At 40.4% G+C, this 17,781-nt stretch overlaps 1 protein-coding gene and 1 pseudogene across 1 annotated transcript; both read left to right on the top strand.

The window, feature by feature from the left end:
- Positions 1–490: 490 nt before the first annotated feature.
- On the top strand, positions 491–7,377 carry LOC114468394 (WAS/WASL-interacting protein family member 2-like; annotated as a pseudogene).
- An 838-nt stretch (positions 7,378–8,215) lies between these two features.
- utp18 (UTP18 small subunit processome component) lies at positions 8,216–17,205 on the top strand. Its single transcript, XM_028455159.1, has 13 exons — positions 8,216–8,465; positions 8,644–8,780; positions 8,867–8,962; positions 10,860–10,927; positions 11,004–11,089; positions 14,048–14,173; positions 14,239–14,413; positions 15,649–15,749; positions 15,818–15,908; positions 16,330–16,453; positions 16,534–16,708; positions 16,846–16,988; positions 17,062–17,205. Exons 1-13 carry the CDS (start codon positions 8,247–8,249, stop codon positions 17,084–17,086), a joined length of 1,566 nt encoding a protein of 521 aa, XP_028310960.1. The 5' UTR covers positions 8,216–8,246; the 3' UTR covers positions 17,087–17,205.
- The last annotated feature ends 576 nt before the right edge of the window (positions 17,206–17,781 follow it).

Raw genomic sequence — 17,781 nt, 5'->3', positions numbered from 1 at the left:
TCAAAAGCATCTCTGAGCTCCTCCGAGCAGGACAAGTGTCTTTATAATTCAGTGATATGTCAATCATTTTGTTGGGGACAGTCGCTCCAGTGGTATCTGTCATTGTGTCCTTGGGCAAGGCACTTCACCCACATCGCCTAGTATGAATGTAGTGTGTGAGTGAATGTTGTTGGTGGTGGGAGGGCTTTCAGTGTCTGTGATAAAGCACTTTAAAACATCCAAGGCATTATTATTCTTATTATTCTTATTATTATTATTATTATTATGTCATAAGCACAAAATTAAAGGTGGGAGACGCCCAAAGGCCTTGTATAAGAGCCCCTGTGAATAATTAAGCACTTATCAAACCTGGAGATAAAATACACAAATAGTATTTGATATATATGGAAATTAATATTTAAACAACAGAAATATTAAGCAAAATATTAATTGAAAATCAAAACAGAAAATAATTATAACGTATCTCTGTTTACGCGCTGCGTCACCTCGTCACGTGCTCCGGTCATGTGACCCAGTGCTGTGTGACGTCAGCGCAGCCTCGGAGGGCTAACGGAGCAGCTAACGGAGCAGCTAACGGCCTCTCGGAGCACTGCGCACCTCAGGTTGGAGCTCGGGAGGAGCCATGAGCTGACCGGGAGGAGGACCTTACAGGTGTGTTTACCAGTTAGCCTTTGCTGCTAATGCTAATACACGGCTAACAGTCTGAGCTAACGGCGCAGCTAATGGAAACACACACACACACACACACGCACACACACACACACACACACACACACACGCACGCACGCACGCGCACGCACGCACGCACGCACGCACGCACGCACGCACGCACACACACACACACACACACACACACACACACACACACACACACACACACACACACACACACACACACACACACACACAGATGTAGTGGTAAAACAGGAGCTGTTCTGATTTTAATGTTCACATTTAAACGACATACTCTATCTCTGTGTGTGTGTGTGTGTGTGTGTGTGTGTAGGATGCCCATCTCTCCAAACACTCCAGAAGGAGCCCTGCCTCCCCCCACGTTTAACCAGGTGAGGATCATAATCATCATCACTGTTATCACCATCATCATCATCACTACTCCTCATGGCCTGTGTGTGTGTTTAGAGCCCAGAAGAGGTCAAAGGTCGCGGCCCCCTGCTGTCAGATGTCAGTAAAGGCACCAGTGTGAGAAAGGTGACCCTGGAGGACCACAGCGCCGCGCCGTCCGACAGTAAGACTCCGACGTCCAACCCCGAGCACCCGTACATTCGCTTATACCAGTACCTGCACCGACAGCAGGGGGTGCCCCCCCACCAGGCGAGGACGGCCGCTGCGCTGTCATTGGACAGTAAGAGCTCTTCCATGCTACCACAGGACACCCCCAGGGGGAGCATTTAAGCACTGGGAGTTTAGCTCCGCCCACTGAGCGGTCTCTCACACACACACACACACACACACTGAGCTAATGATCACCAGCTTCACTGCTGAATCAGCGGCTGTTTTAAATTATTTTGTTACCCACTCAGTCACCTGGTGCTCATCTGACCAATGACTGTTGTTCGCAGAGCCCAAAGGAGGCGGAGCAATGACTGTGGGAGCCAATGGGAGCGGAGCAGCGAGCCCTGCTGGAAGCTCAAAGCTAAGGCCAGCAGGAGGTATTTATTATTAAACTCCACCAAGAGCGGAAGGTTCTGTTTTACCCTGCATTTGTCTGTCTGTCTGTCTGTCTGTCTGTCTGTCTGTCTGTCTGTCTGTCCGTCCGTCCGTCCGTCCGTCCGTCCGTCCGTCCGTCCGTCCGTCCGTCCGTTTGTTAGCAAGATAACTTATAAGAATACATTTTCAGGAAATTTTGGTATTGGGACAAGGAACAGGTGATTAAATTTTGGTGATGTTCTGGCTTACCAAAAATGAGAAAATACGAGCTGGGCCCAGGCCTGTAAGTGCGGTGGCTTATGGGTAATGTAGTAGTGGTAGGGAAATGCATTGTGTGTATGTCCCGCCTGGTACTTGTGCTGGACTTGGCAGAGGTCTGTGCTTATTGTTATTATTAGGTCTGAGCGCCATGAGCTGGTGAAGGCCTCTTGCTCTCGTAGTGGCTACACTACGAGGAAAGGGGCGGAGCCTATGCGAACACCATGTGTCCGTCAGTGACCAGGGACCCATGACATGTCGTAAGCATGCTTCCGCGCTTTCCGAAAATGTGTAGTTCATGGTACTCACAAAGGTTTCTTTCTTTCTTTCTTTCTCGGTGTCAGAACAAACTCACCTGTTTTTCACCCACTGAACCATTATGTAGAGTCTCAGAAATTCAAACAACATTCAATTGCGCACTTCTCTAATTTCTGGATATTTACGATTTTAAAAATGCTAAAATCTGACGCGCCAGCGCTCCCTCGTACGCCAAAAATGCATTACGAGATAGGAATTGTCAGAAAAATGTATTAATCGTAGAATCATGAAAATTGACACAGAAGTAGACCATGACAAGACAAGTAAAAAATATTATTATGAACACGCCAAAAAATACACAGGAAGCCCAGAATCTTGAATTGAAAATTGCTGTTTTCGCTCATGTTGTTTTTTTAACGTATTTCTCCGAGAACGTTTCACTGACGGGTTCAACATCACTGGAGATCATCTAGAGATGTGGGACATCAAAAGTTATCCATGGATTTTTGATCATTTTTACGGCATTTGCAGGGCAGAGCCAAGAATTTTGGGCAAAAATGAAAAAATATAAAATTTTTGGAAAATTCTCCATTTGCACATACAAACTCTAATTTGCGGCAAATATAAATCAGTTGTTAAACTCTCGGCCCTAAACCAGCTCAATGTGGAAAATCAGACATTGGTGCGTTAGCGCCCCCTAGAGAGTGAAGATAATTTATTACTAATAATATTATTTAATACTACTATTACTTCTACTATTACTATTATTACTATTACTATCATGACTATTACTACTATTACTATTACTTTTACTACTACTATTATTACTACTACTATTATGACTATTACTACTATTACTATTATTACTACTACTATTATTACTATTATTACTACTATTACTATTATTACTATTACTATTATTACTGCTATTACTAGTACTACTACTATTATTACTACTACTATTACTATTATTACTATTACTACTATTATTACTACTACTACTATTACTAGTACTATTACTACTACTACTACTATTATTACTATTACTATTTCTATTATTACTACTGTTATTACTACTACTATTATTACTACTACTACTACTATTACTATTACTATTATTACGGCGACCGTGGCTCAGGTGGTAGTGGGTCGTCTTCTGATTGAGAGGTTGGGGGTTCTATCACAGTAACTGACTATGTGTCGAAGTGTCCTTGGGCAAGACACTGAACCCTAAGTTGCTCCCAGTGGTCGACTAGTGCCTTGCATGTCAGTCCTGTCCCACTGGTGAATGAGCTGATATGTAAAGAGCTTTGAGACTGTTTCAGTGGTGATAAAGCTCTATATAAATCATGTCCATTTACCATTTACTATTATTACTACTAGTACTATTACTATTATTACTACTACTATTATTATTATTATTACTACTATTACTATTATTACTACTATTACTAGTACTACTACTATTATTACTACTACTACTATTACTAGTACTATTACTATTATTACTACTACTATTATTATTATTATTACTACTATTACTATTATTACTACTACTATTATTACTACTACTATTACTACAACTACTATTATATACTACTATTATATACTACTATTACAACTACTATAACTACAACTACTATTATATACTACTATTATATACTACTATTATATACTACTATTATATACTACTATTATATACTACTATTATATACTACTATTACTATTATTACTATTACTATTATTACTACTACTATTACTATTACTACTATTATTACTACTACTACTATTACTAGTACTATTACTATTATTACTACTACTATTATTATTATTATTACTACTATTACTATTATTACTATTACTATTATTACTACTATTACTAGTACTACTACTATTATTACTACTACTATTATTACTACTACTATTACTATTACTACTATTATTACTACTACTACTATTACTAGTACTATTACTATTATTACTACTACTATTATTATTATTATTACTACTATTACTATTATTACTATTACTATTATTACTACTATTACTAGTACTACTACTATTATTACTACTACTATTACTATTACTACTATTATTACTACTACTACTATTACTAGTACTATTACTATTATTACTACTACTATTATTATTACTACTACTACTACTACTACTATTATTACTACTACTACTATTACTAGTACTATTACTATTATTACTACTACTATTACTATTATACACTACTATTATTATTACTACTACTACTACTCCACTAATGTTCTTGGATGTGTTAGTACAACAACAAAAATCATAAATATCTCTAAGTTTATATCTCAATAGTACATTTGTATCCAAACAAATCAATAATAATGCATTGATAGTATAAATATTAAATTAAACTGGGCTTTATGCCTTTATTTGTCATATATATATGTTGTTACACATATATATTGAAATTTGTCCTCTGCAATTTAACCCATCCCTGGGGAGCGCATATCAGAATCAGAATCAGAATCTTTATTGACCAGGTACAGTTTAGAACAATACGAGGAATTTGACTTGGTAGTTGCAGTGAAAGAAGACACATCAACACACCGGAGCAGCCTTTTGCGGCGCCCATATATATATATATATATATATATATATATATATATACACAACAGGATGTGACATCATCTGTTACTGAGTAGTGACAATAAGGTTGAAGAAGTTTCTGTGGTTTGAACATTTTAAAAGTAGGAAAAGGTTAAAGATGGTGTTATTTAGTCAATGTATCACAGAACAACTGATCATGTGAGGTTAATCACTAACATCTCTTAAAGTGATAGTGTATCTGTGACTGTCGCTGAGGCCCCTCCCTCTCTGTACATCCACAGCTTTCTCATTATTAATCTCTGATCCATAAATTAACACATTTATACCGTGTGGTAAACAGAGGTGATGATACACACGTATCATATATTATTACTGATGGTTTAAACACATGGAGACTGTGATCATTAATAATACGCTACACATTAAACATGTAATAATGATTATATCATCATTTGTATGGATTTAAAATCATATTAAACATTTACCATCATATTCTGTTTCATTTCCTTTTAAAATATCGTATTAAAGTGGTATTAAAAAAAATATAACAGACTTTTGACTTCTTTAATGATGATGACATGGTTTTATGAGAGTGACTCAGCAGATTAAACCTGGTCAGGAGCAGGTTTGACCCACAGACTGTTACTATGGTAACTAAGGTGTTTTCACTTTGATGAAATGGTCGTTCCAGTTAGAACCAAGTTTAACGGAGCTGGACTCTCAGGTTAAACCTGGACTTAACCCTGAGCTGGGTTTGATCAAACACCCCTCTGGTCTCTTTATCATGACTCAGCAACGTGGAACTAATTTATCCAAGCTAGCAGCTACCAGACTTAGTCTAACCACATATTTTCCTTTATCCTGGATGGATTTATTACACTTTAGTACAACTCCAAGACAAGTTGTCACAATGTAGAGTTTATTTAATAAAACTTGTAAACGTTGTTGTTTACTCACAGACGGCTCCTCTGGATTCACTCGTGCAGCTATGCCCCGCCCCCCCAGCCATCGCCATGACAACACAAACAGCCCTTCTCCTCAGGCCGAGTCCCCAATCAATGCATCCCGCCTTCCTTCGACCCCCCCCTTAGCCCCCCCCTCAGCTCTGCACCCAGACCCTCCCATCTGTCGCCGTGGTAACGCCCCGTTGCCCCCCTCCACCCCTGGCAGCATCCCACCCCTCCCTACTAAGCCTCCCCCCTCTCCAAATAAAAACAGAGTCCCGCTCCCATCAGGAGGAAGCCCCGCCTCTTCCACACTGGTCCCGCCTGTGCCCTTGGGGGGCGAACCACAGCGCCACAATTCGCTCAGCAACAAAAGGCCCGCCCCCTCTCCAGGAGGCCCTGCCCCCATCCGGGGTCCCGCCCCCTCCCAAGGGGCCAACACTCCTGCCAGAGGCCCCGCCCCTCTGCCTCCCCCCTCCTCACCCACTCCACTACAAGGATCCAGACAGCCCCGCCCTGCTGCAGGTGAGACACCATGGGGCGGAGTATATTGAATATCATGAATGGTTATGAACACAAACATAATGTGTGTTAATTACATGGGTGTAATTTCTCCTTAGCCCCGCCCACTCATCTTTCATCAACATCATTATCATCAGTCAGAGCGGGCATCAGGGAAGCTCCACCTCCTCTTTACAAGACCCCTGGTAGCCCCGCCCACTGTTCCGACCCCCCCCACCCGAGCACCGCCCCCGCCGCCCCCCACCCGCAACCCAACTGCCCCTCCTCCTCCTCTCCGCAATGGACACTCCCCCACCATTCATCGCTCATTTGTTGGTGAGTCTCTTAGTCCCGCCTCTTTTCCGGCTGCCTTCCAATCAGTTCAGTGTGTTTTCACTTTGAAGTTTCTGATTTATTATGTCACTCAATGTACCGCTGCCATGGTAACCCGTATGCTCTCCGTTGTCAGACGACTTCGAGTCCAAGTATTCGTTTCATCCATTGGACGACTTTCCTCCTCCAGACGAATACAAACACTTCACAAAGATCTACCCCAGCAAGGCCGGCAGAGGTACACACACACACACACACACACACACACACACACACACACACACACAGTCATCAAGACAACTGAGTGGGCGGGGCCTTCTGATGTTTGTCTGTTTGTTTCAGTGATGAGAGGAGCGCCTCCTCTGCCTCCTGTGGGGAGGTGAAGAAGAGGAAACACACACACACACTCTTCATCATCCTCGCCTTCATCACTGTAGCCTGGTCTTTGCTCTGAGCTGATTGGCTGAAGTGTCAGTGTTTACAGGAAGTCTTAATAACACCCTGCTTTTTTTGTTTTGTTCACTTTGCACTTTTAGTTTGTTAACAGTCACCTGACACTGGAGGAAGAGGGGCATTGTGGGAGTTGTAGTTCAGTTAATGTGGATTTAGACTTGAAGTGACGCTGCGATGATGTCACAGACTTAACGTGTTATTAAGTGTTGTTATTGATCAGTGTTATTAATGTTATGGCTGAACGTGTTCACTCTGGTATAACTGTTATTTTTTATTAAAATAATTTAAAAAAACATAACTTTAAAGAGTCGTACACCTCAGCTCAAATGAAACTGAAATGTGACGAATAAACAATAAACCTGCAATGTTATCTTTTATTGCCATTCATGAAATGTAATGTTTAATAATTGTTTAGAATGCTGGAAATTACTTGGTTCTTTAGTCCAGTGGTTCTCAACCTGTTCAGGCCGCGACCCCCAAAATAAAGGTCCCAGAGAGTGAGTGCGTGCAAGTGCGAGACGCCATTTTATTAAGTATGGAATTGTGTCAGTGATGCTAAAAAAATAATAAGGCGGTGGCTGTCTGTAAGGAAACAGACTATTCTATTAGAAAACTTTACTTTTTCAGTAGCCAAGGAATATAACATTACCATAATTTCTTGTTATGTTATAGGTTATAGTAGATTGATTTCTGACCAATATATCGATAATCGCAGTGTCGTCATATTGTGAGACAATCGTTATCGTGAGCATTGTATTGTATGTCGTATTGTATCATGAGGTACCCAGAGGTTCCACCCATACTGCTGCTGAGCTGTTCCCATCGGTTTTAAAAAGTGCTCAGATTGGCCGAAATCGGCATCAGCGGAAAACCCTGGTTCCTCCTCCAGTCTGAATGTGTGTAATATTAATAATATAAACACTATTAAAACACTAATGAACTCTGGAATAACATTATAAACGCTGTTAGGTTGAAAATATTAGCCTGCGCATGCGCAACCCCCCGGGTATGAAAAGGCTTATTTGCGACCCCCAACACTGCTTCTGATGTAGCAACAAATGCATTGTGGAAATGAATAATTCAACAAACATAGTTCTGATCTAATGTATCCACAACTTATTCTGACTAAATACAGTAAAAGCAAAATTAAACACTTTTACTTTGAAAGAGCGAAGTTTAATCTGTAGGGTCAAGAGGAAGCACGTGACTGTGACGTTGGTACACGTGTCTTCGGTAAACATGGCGAACAGCGGTGTGATCAGACTACCGGAGGATGAGCCCAGAGCCCCGGTGAGGAAACGTGCCCGGCCACGAGGCTCCGAGCCCGGGCAGGAGGAGGCTCGGAGGGCCGGGAACGTCCAGCAGATGGAGGCTCTGCGGGAGGAGGACCACTCTGTGCGGCTGCTGGAGGAGCTGCTGTTCGGGGCGGAGGAGCAGCTTCTCGGCCGCCTGCAGGAGGTAAGAACTGTAGCAAGTGAATATTTAAGAACAGAGACACAGGTTATAGAAAAGATGTTTATAAAGTGTGTGTGTGTGTGTGCGGTGTGTGTGTGTGTGTGTGTGTGTGTGTGTGTGTGTGTGTGTGTGTGTGTGTGTGTGTGTGTGTGTGTGTGTGTGTGTGTGTGTGTGTGTATAGAATGCTGAGAAAACCTCTGCTTCTCTCCTCCTGGATGATGATGATGATGATGATGAAGAAGGTGATGATAGTAAAGTTCGTCCTTCAGTGTCTAAAGGTCCGGTTTGGTTTGATGAGGATGATGAGAAGGATGAAGAGTGAGCACACACACGCACGCACACACGCATGCACTGAAACACACACAGTCTGAACTCTGTGTCCTCTGTTGCCAATGGCAACGCAGGGTGGACATGTCTCATCGTTACCGTAGAAACCTGATCAAAGGAGATGCTGAGTCCAAAATGCCCAAGATGGACCTGCAGCGGAGGATGACGGAGCAGTGAGTGTCCCTGAATGCACCACACTGACACCGGTGTCATGGTCTGAGTTCACATCAGTCTGAGATCGTTATGAGCATGTGCACTACCAGAAAATGTATTTATGGTACTTACGCTCAGCTTTTTTCTACTTCTGCCGTGCTGAGATAAAAAATTAATTTCAAAGCTAATGTTATTTAACGAGTGCTGAATGGCTCCTTTTCTTGTCCAAAAATGTACAACTGCTCAATGTACGAGGCAGGAGAGGTTCTAACGCCACAAAGAAATGATAGACAAGTTAATCTTCTTCATGGTGAAGGGCACGCCATCACCAGACACAGACAAGAAGGAGCTCAGGAACATGATTATAATAAAACTCCATAAAATAAATAATTTATCTTCTAAAAAAACATGATTATAATATACAGTGCAGTAAAAACAGTTAACACAATGTAACTTTATTTTTTAAAATCAGTATAACCCAGTACAGGTAAATCTCAGTACGTAGCAGTCAGTTACTGATATTTTAAGAGGAACTCTGAATGTGAACCTGTGTCACATTCTGAGTTCACATTGTACTGAGATTGTATATGCGCACTACCAAAAAATGAATTTTTGCTAAAAAATAATTCATTTTTGTTTTCAAAGTGAACGGACATGTTTTGTTTCTTGGATTATGTTAGGGTTATAATCTCATTACTTAGGTAAACTCAGTACGTGACACGGTAACACACTGCACTGACCCTGGTGTCACAGTTTGAGTTTACCTCGTGAGATTCATTATGAGCATGCTCACTAAGAATGTGATGTATATCGTCGTTCACGATATATCGTCAAAAATATTCTGACCAGTAAGATTATGTCATCCCACGATAGAAACGATAAATGTTCATGTCAGAAATTAGAGAGGGTCGTTTGTCCCTCAATTTAGCCAAGAATGTCCCTAAAAACCTTGTTCCAGGGACAAAACTGTCCCTGTTTGTTGTTAACTTATTATTTTCTGGAGAGGAACGTTCTTTACGGCAGCTCCATAGTGAAGCCTCCGTGGCAGCGGTGTGCACCACCGCCGCTCCCGCCCCTCAACCCTCTCACACCCACAGACGACGGTGGTCGTCATGGCTACCAGAAGCTACTATGCTGTGATACATCATAAACCACTATTTGGTTAAAACCAGATAAACATCAACAAAGTGAACCAATCCTAGTTCCTCCATCAGATCCACCTAAAGTTCTACAAACACAGAGACAGAGATGAACCTGTAGCAACCATTATGAACTGGAAACTCAACTAAAGCTAACTATGCTAAGCTAACACACCGACTCACAGACTGGGCTAAGAGCTAATGCTAACCACTGCATATAAATAATAGACCAAATAAGAAGAACACGTCTTACTGTCATAAAACCATAGATTTGTTTATGGTCAGATTTAACACTTGTATGAAAAAATAAAAACTAAACATGTCACACGTTGTGTGAAATGAATATTAACATAAATAATAATGTCACTATTAATTCGTCCCAACTTGTGAAACACAATATTTTTTAATTATATAATCACATGTTCACAGACAAAGCTGGTCCCATTAGACTAATGTAACTATTGATTATTACACTAAATATACTGAATGATTACATCATCAGCTTGATCTGGTTTAATTATAGGAAATCATAGTTATTTATTAACCATATCTTTATGTAACTCATTATCAGATATAAAATGAACAAGATTAATCAGCAGTAAAAACACTGATGGAGTTATTTGTGCTTTTCATGTACTTTAAAAAAATAAAGTCTTTTTAAGTGAGGAAATAAATGAATTAAATACAATAACACTAATAGATAATCCATATGCACTAATATATTCCATAAAGTATTACGCACTGCACTGTCCCCTGAACGCATCCTGTGCTCTGTCAGCTTTCAGAAGACGATGGGAGGGAAGCCTTCATGGGCGGAGCCTAGCTCTCAGAGGAAGAAGAGGAAAGGTCTGAACTTTGACCCCTGACAGGTCTGAGGCTTTAATTTATTAAAATCTGAATTTAATTCCTGATGATGATTAAGGTGACGAATATGATGAAGACGACCTTATGAAGAGGACGGGGAACTTTGTGGCGCCGTCGGAGCGTCTGCCTGCTGGGATTCTGCAGGTCTCTCACACACACACACACACACACACACAAATTAAATTTGGCGGGTAACGTTATAGTGTTATTAGCCATTTTGGCTGGTGAAGAACAAAACAGATACCACTGCGTCTGTTTGAATCGGCAGGTTGAAGGAACGAGGCAGCAAGTCATTGTTGCCAGATTGGGATGTTTTTCCACCAAGAAATTTGAGGGTTTTTGTGTGTGTTTAGATTTTAAAATGTAATGTGTATCTGGCAACACTGCTGATTGTACTAATCCTACATTTCCCATGAACACTATGGTGTGACGTTTCATTAAAGATGTAACGATTAATCATAAGGCAGTTAAAAATCGATTCATAGGTATCACGGTTCACATCGATGCTCTGAAAATTGAATCGCAGTACTTTTTTTAAACAGCAGAGGGTGCTATATATCCTTCTCGTCTAAAAGTGTAGGCGGCGGGTGGAATCTGCTACTACTTTCTTTCTGGCCGCCTTCTACTCTTAAACATGTTTCTAAATGATTCTTTACCCCTTTAGCATCGAAAGAATAACTGTAATATTACGTGAATATCTGTAATAGTTACGTTTTTCTATTAGCGCTGTCTGTTAGCATAGCATCTCTTCTTCACTGCAAGATATCTGCATGCCAACCGACCACTGGGTTACCAGCGCCCTCTGCTGGTCCAAACAAATATCTGACGTAAATACATGAGACTGTGTTTTTTTTTTTTCAAGTCCAATTGTTAAGGCACAAAATACATTTTCAGTTGCACGTTTAAAAAGAAAAAGAACTATTATGCAGTTTTGCATTGGTTACTATAGAACCAGAATTTAGATTAATAGGCTTCTTCATTTGTATTATTCCTTTATTTATTTCAAGTTTATCAAGGGATTCTTTTGACAATGAAAAGTAAAAGGAAAATAATACAGTATTTCCTAGTTTTTTTTTTCCCCCCAAAAAAAATAAAAAATTATTTTTCAGTCATTTGTCTACAGTCCCATTTTGTAAAATAAATCGTGAGAGAATCGTATAGGGAGTTGAGTGAATTGTTACATCCCTATGTCATACGACATTTGGCTACGTGCTAACGTTAGCGTGACTGTTATGGTTCGTTATCAGAGGAGTCAGATGGATTGATGATGTAAAATTAGTTAGAAACAAACAAACGAGAAGATATTTATCGGATGTTGAAAAACCTAAACTGCTAAAAAGCAAGGCTGCTGCCGACACGGCAAAAAATGAAGATAAAAGAGGATCTGAAAAGAAGTTAGTACTGATTACTTCTATTTTTTCTACTTCAAACAGTGTTCCAGGGATCCAATTTTCATCTGAGTTAAGTTTGTTTATTAAGTTATGAGAATATCCTTTATAAAAGGTTCACTTCTCCGACACACTTAAAGTTCCATATTACACCTTTTAAGAATTGTGTAATGTCTGAGTTATAGAGCCTCTCACTTCCTGTGGTAGACGGACGCCTCTGTTTATTTATCATTTATACAATACTATCGGTAACCACATCATACTAATGACGTCACTCACATACAAGGTGCATCAGCACCAATTGTAGCGCTCACAATTGTTACAACATTGTTTTTAAATTAAATGTTTATATTTTTACCTTTTCAATGTATTTCTGCAATCAACTAAATTAAAAACTATTTAAAGAAACGCTTAAATCTATTCTGTGGCTCATAATGTTTATTTTAGCTAGAAAAACATTATGCTGGTGTAAAATTTGGTTGGTTGGTAACTTTCAGAATCTACTAGTCATGCTGGCTGCTGATCATTTAAAGCCCTTATTGTGACAGGATTCTCCTGGTAAACACCATTTACAGTAGTTACTCATTTTACTCTGGGGTTACGTTCTAAAAATAACCCGCAATAAGCGAAATCCACAAAGTAGTCAGCTTCATTTTTTACTATTATTCTACATGTCTTAAGGCTGTAAAACCCTCACCACACACTTTATACACTTTTCTCAGACAATGAACATTTCTCTCTTATTTAAACTCTCTCAAAGTTCAAACCTTTGTAGATTTTAAAACATAAAACCTTTTTCAAACACTTCAGAGTCACACTACTAGTGATCAGACATTGATGCTGAGAGTCTTTGATGACGATGACGTCACGTCAACACGTACACTGGTCTGTTCATCCATTCAACCATGGAGTAGAAGCTGTGTGTGACCACCTGGAGCTGTAGGACACGCCCCTTATAACCAGGACTAGGAAGGATTAGGCGTGAAGGAGAATCAGCGAGGAGGTGGTAGTAGCAGGTAAAAGTTCTCTCTGTAGCACTGAGCTAGCATAGCATTAGCCGCTGATCACGCTGGCTTTTTTCACTGGTGATTTATGTTTATGAGGAGAAAAAGGAGCACAGCTCCTCACTACAGCAGACAGTGAAACTCACTGAGTTGGATGTATTGTTGGTGGGTGAACGCAGCATTAGCCAATCAGGACGCAGAACACAATGTGTGTTCATACGCTGTATAAAAATCTGCGAAATACAGAGAAAGATGAACCGCGTTATAGCGAGGGACTACTGTATACAAAAGCAAAATTAATAAATAAATAATAAATCCTTGTGTTGTTGCATTTAAGGGTGAGATGACATCATTTTTTGTCTTTGTCACTCCTCGTGATACAGAGTATATTAACATTTTATTATTATTTTGTGTTTTAAAAGAAACCAAGTAGAATATGTAAATGTGTGTGTATATGATTAAATGTGTTTAAAAAAAAATAATAATAAATTAAAAAAAAAACCCAATGATGTGATTTTTGCTCTGAATGTCAAAATGAATTTCTGTGATTGCAACCATGTTGGAAATGAACTGAATAAATAAATAATTATAGATCATTTTTTTCAGTTTGTGAAACTCCTGCTTATTTAGAATCCTGCTTTTAACAAAAATGAGAATGAGAAATCTTTTCACAATAAAAGCTCAGCAAACATCGTGTGTCTCTCCATCAGGTGAAACGATGTTGTCCGTCCAATGCTTCTCGTCCGTCCGTCGACAGACTTTCTTCGATCCAGTTCCATCCTTCAGCTCAGGTCGTCATGACAGCCGGCCTCGACCAATCTATCTCCCTTTTTCAGGTACGGCCAACCAATGAGAGCACGGCTCAGTGACTGTGACGTGATGTTGTTGGTTCCGCCCCCAGGTGGATGGTAAATCCAACCCCCAGATCCAGAACGTGGTTCTGGAGCGTTTCCCTGTGTTCAAAGCTCGCTTCAGCCATGATGGCCACGCCGTCATCGCCACCAGCCTCAGGAACAAACTGTTCTACGTCTACGACATGATGGCGGGTCGAGTCATGCCTGTGCCCGCAATCAGAGGTCAGAGGTCAACACAGGGCTGGATTTTCACAATAAAAGCAGCCCGCCCACTAGGGATGTGAATCTTTGAGTGTTTCACGATTCGATTCAAAATTGATTCTCCTTTTAACCGATTCTCTCTTCATAAATGTTTACGATTGTTCCGTCCCTAGTCTAGGGTAGGAACAAACACATTTAAAAGAAACACAGAGAGTTGAATAAGGCAAAGGTCATTTATTGCCCAACAATTAAACACAAAAACAGAAACATAAACGTCAGGGTGAACCAAGGCCAAAATAATAAATAAACTATATTAAGCCTATACACAAAAACACTAGAAAACAGGAAATGAAATGGCAGCTCATCCCTACAGCTTCTTTACTAAATATAAACAATAATTCCAGGTACAGTTCAAAGTAAAACGCTGGTTAAACCAGGAACACTAAATACACACACACACACACTTCACACAGCCAGATACACTCTTGGTGGACAGCAAGCAAGGGAGAGTCACACATCATTACTGCTCTCCACCAGCTTCTGGGGTAGACAGTCCTTATGTAGGGCCACACCCTGGGGAGAACCAATCAGCATCCTTGGTGATGGCCACTCCCTGCTGTGCTGCTCATTGGGATAGATATTAAATTGTGGAAGAGCTCTCACTCCTCCACCAACACAGTAAACACACTAAGGCACCAGCCGTAACAACGATATATAGTGTGTTAAAGCATTATGGCACCAAAACAATACAGTTTGTATAAGATCATTCTAAATAAACTGATTCCAATGATGTAATCACACAAAGATAAACTTTATTCATGCTAAACAAATAAAAACGTACTGTACAGGAAATAAGTTGTATAAATAAAATAGTCTAAATAAAAGGTGAGGTCAGCAGTGATGATTAGAATAAGTTCAAGGTAAACAAAAAAAAAGTTGGCATAAGAAAAGGAGTGGGGGGGGTACCGTGGCCCCCTCATGTCTGATGGGTTGGGCCCTCTTAGGTCTCTGGGGCTGTAGATTTAGTTTTATAATTATTATTGAGTTATTTATAAATATTTCCTCTCTTCATCCCATTGTTCTCTGGGTGTATGCTGTGAGCTCATCACATGGTTGGTCCTGTCTCTTGTATGTTGTAAAGCAAAAAAACAATTTTTTTTAATTTATTTTTTAATAATTTTTTTAAGTTTATGAATCACTTCAGAATCGTGATTCTCATGTGAACTGATTTGTTCCCGTACCGCCCACTCCCACAGGTCTGAACGAGGCGCATGTGAAGGAGTTCTCCGTGTGTCCTGAAGGAGGCGCTATGCTGCTCAGCGGCACCAACGGGTACCTTCACCTGCTCACGCTGAAGGTCCGCCCCTTACCACCTGTCATGTGATTGGCCCGTGGCGTGCGCTCTGACTCCTCCTCTCTCCTCAGACTCAGGAAGTGATCGGGAGCATGAAGATGAACGCTAACGTTAGCAGCGTCGCCATCACTAGTGACAGCAGCAAAGTGTTTGCCCACTCTGGTGAGTCCATACAGCCAGGCTCCGCCCACACAGCTTATCAGATATAAAATTAACAATTCAGCAGCAGTGTTTTATATTAAACTGTAAAAATGTGCTTTTTTAAGAAAATAATTTCATTATAAATGAAGAAATAAATGAATTGTACTGTATATAATAATACTAATAGTGACCCACATGCACTAATTTATTGTATAAAATAGCTCTGAATCAGCAGCTGTTGTAGGTTTATCATGTGTTTATTGTTAATGTATTTAAATTTATTTGTTTGTAAAGAACCTGTTTACACTTTAAGTTTTATTAATTTATTGTTTTTATTTATCGTGATTATCATTACCGTTATAAATACCAGAAATGATCAAGATAATAGTTTATAAAGTGTGTGTGTGTGTGTGTGTGTGTGTGTGTGTGTGTGTGTGTGTAGATGAGGGGGAGGTGTATGTGTGGGATGTGCGTAGTTCTCGTTGTATGAACAGGTTTTCTGATGAAGGTTGTCTCGTGGGAACCTCTATCTCAGCTTCACCTGATGGACGTTACCTGGCCTGCGGGTAGGACACGCCCCCCCTCCCCCTGCTGAGCCCTGATTGGCTTCCTGTGTGCTTGTGTTTAGTGTATTTGTGTGTTCCAGCTCTCAGTCCGGTGTGGTCAACATCTACTCTCAGGAGGCGTGTCTTAACTCGACCAATCCCAAGCCTGTGAAGGCTGTAATGAACCTGCTGACCTCAGCGACCTCGCTGACCTTTAACCCCTCCTCAGAGGTCCTGGCTATGGCGTCGCACTGTGAGGACGAGGCCGTACGGCTGGTAGGAGCTCATCCATTCATTATCAGATGATGAAGATGAAGATGGTGAAGGGGGGGGTGTGTGTGTGTGTGTGTGTGTGTGTGTGTGTGTGTGTGTGCGCGTGTGCGTGTGCGTGTGCGTGTGCGTGTGTGTTCCAGCTCCACGTGTCCACTCTCTCCGTGTTCTCTAACTTTCCACTGTCTAAGAAGAAGTTTGTGTATCGAGCTTCCTGTTTGGACTTCTCTCCTCACAGTGGCTTCTTCTCATTGACCAACAACAAAGGACACGCCCCTCTCATCAGGTGTGTGACGTGTGTGTATATTATGATGTGTGTGATGTGACACGTGTGTGTATAATGTGATGTGTGTGTTCAGGTTGCTGCATTACAAAGACTTCTGAGGGGGTGGAGCTTCATGTCTGACACATGGCGAGGAGCATCCTGACTGTGTGATGTTAGAGCATTGGATTTTAATTATTTTTGCTGAGTCATGGTTCAATAAAAAAATACCATACACACATTACGTTGTATGTTTGTGTGTGTGTGTTGCTGTGCCTGTTTGAAATGAACTGATGTATAAAAACATTTTCATGTTGCTACAGACTGTTTACACACACACACACACACACACACAACAAATCAAATTAATTCAGTCATTGAAGTTATTGTGATGTTAAAAATGACACCAATATAAATAATTTCACAACTTTTTCCACCTTTAATGTGACCTAGAACCTGTATAAGTGAAAAACAAACTGAAACATTTAAAAGAGAATGATGTCACTAAAGTGTTCACACCCTCTTATAACTGGGGGCGGGGCTGTGTTCAGATTAAACCAATCACATTCAAACTCATGTTAAATGGAGTCAGCACACATTTAAAGTGTCTCTGATTAACCACAAATAAAGTTCTAGAAGCTTTTGCTCACATTTTTGTAGCTACATCTTCTAGAACAATCCATGGTCCTCAGAGAACTTCTAAAGCATCAGAGCATCTCATTGTTCACAGATATCAGTCAGTGAAGGCTATAAAACTATTAAATATAACGTAGAACACAGTAAAGTCAGTCGTCATGAAGTGGAGAAAATATGACAA

The sequence above is a fragment of the Gouania willdenowi genome, chromosome 8 (genome assembly GCF_900634775.1).
Source record: "Gouania willdenowi chromosome 8, fGouWil2.1, whole genome shotgun sequence".
NCBI classification, from domain to species: Eukaryota; Metazoa; Chordata; class Actinopteri; order Blenniiformes; family Gobiesocidae; genus Gouania; species Gouania willdenowi.
Note: the sequence above shows the minus strand (reverse complement) of the source record. Positions and strands in the feature narration are given on the sequence as shown.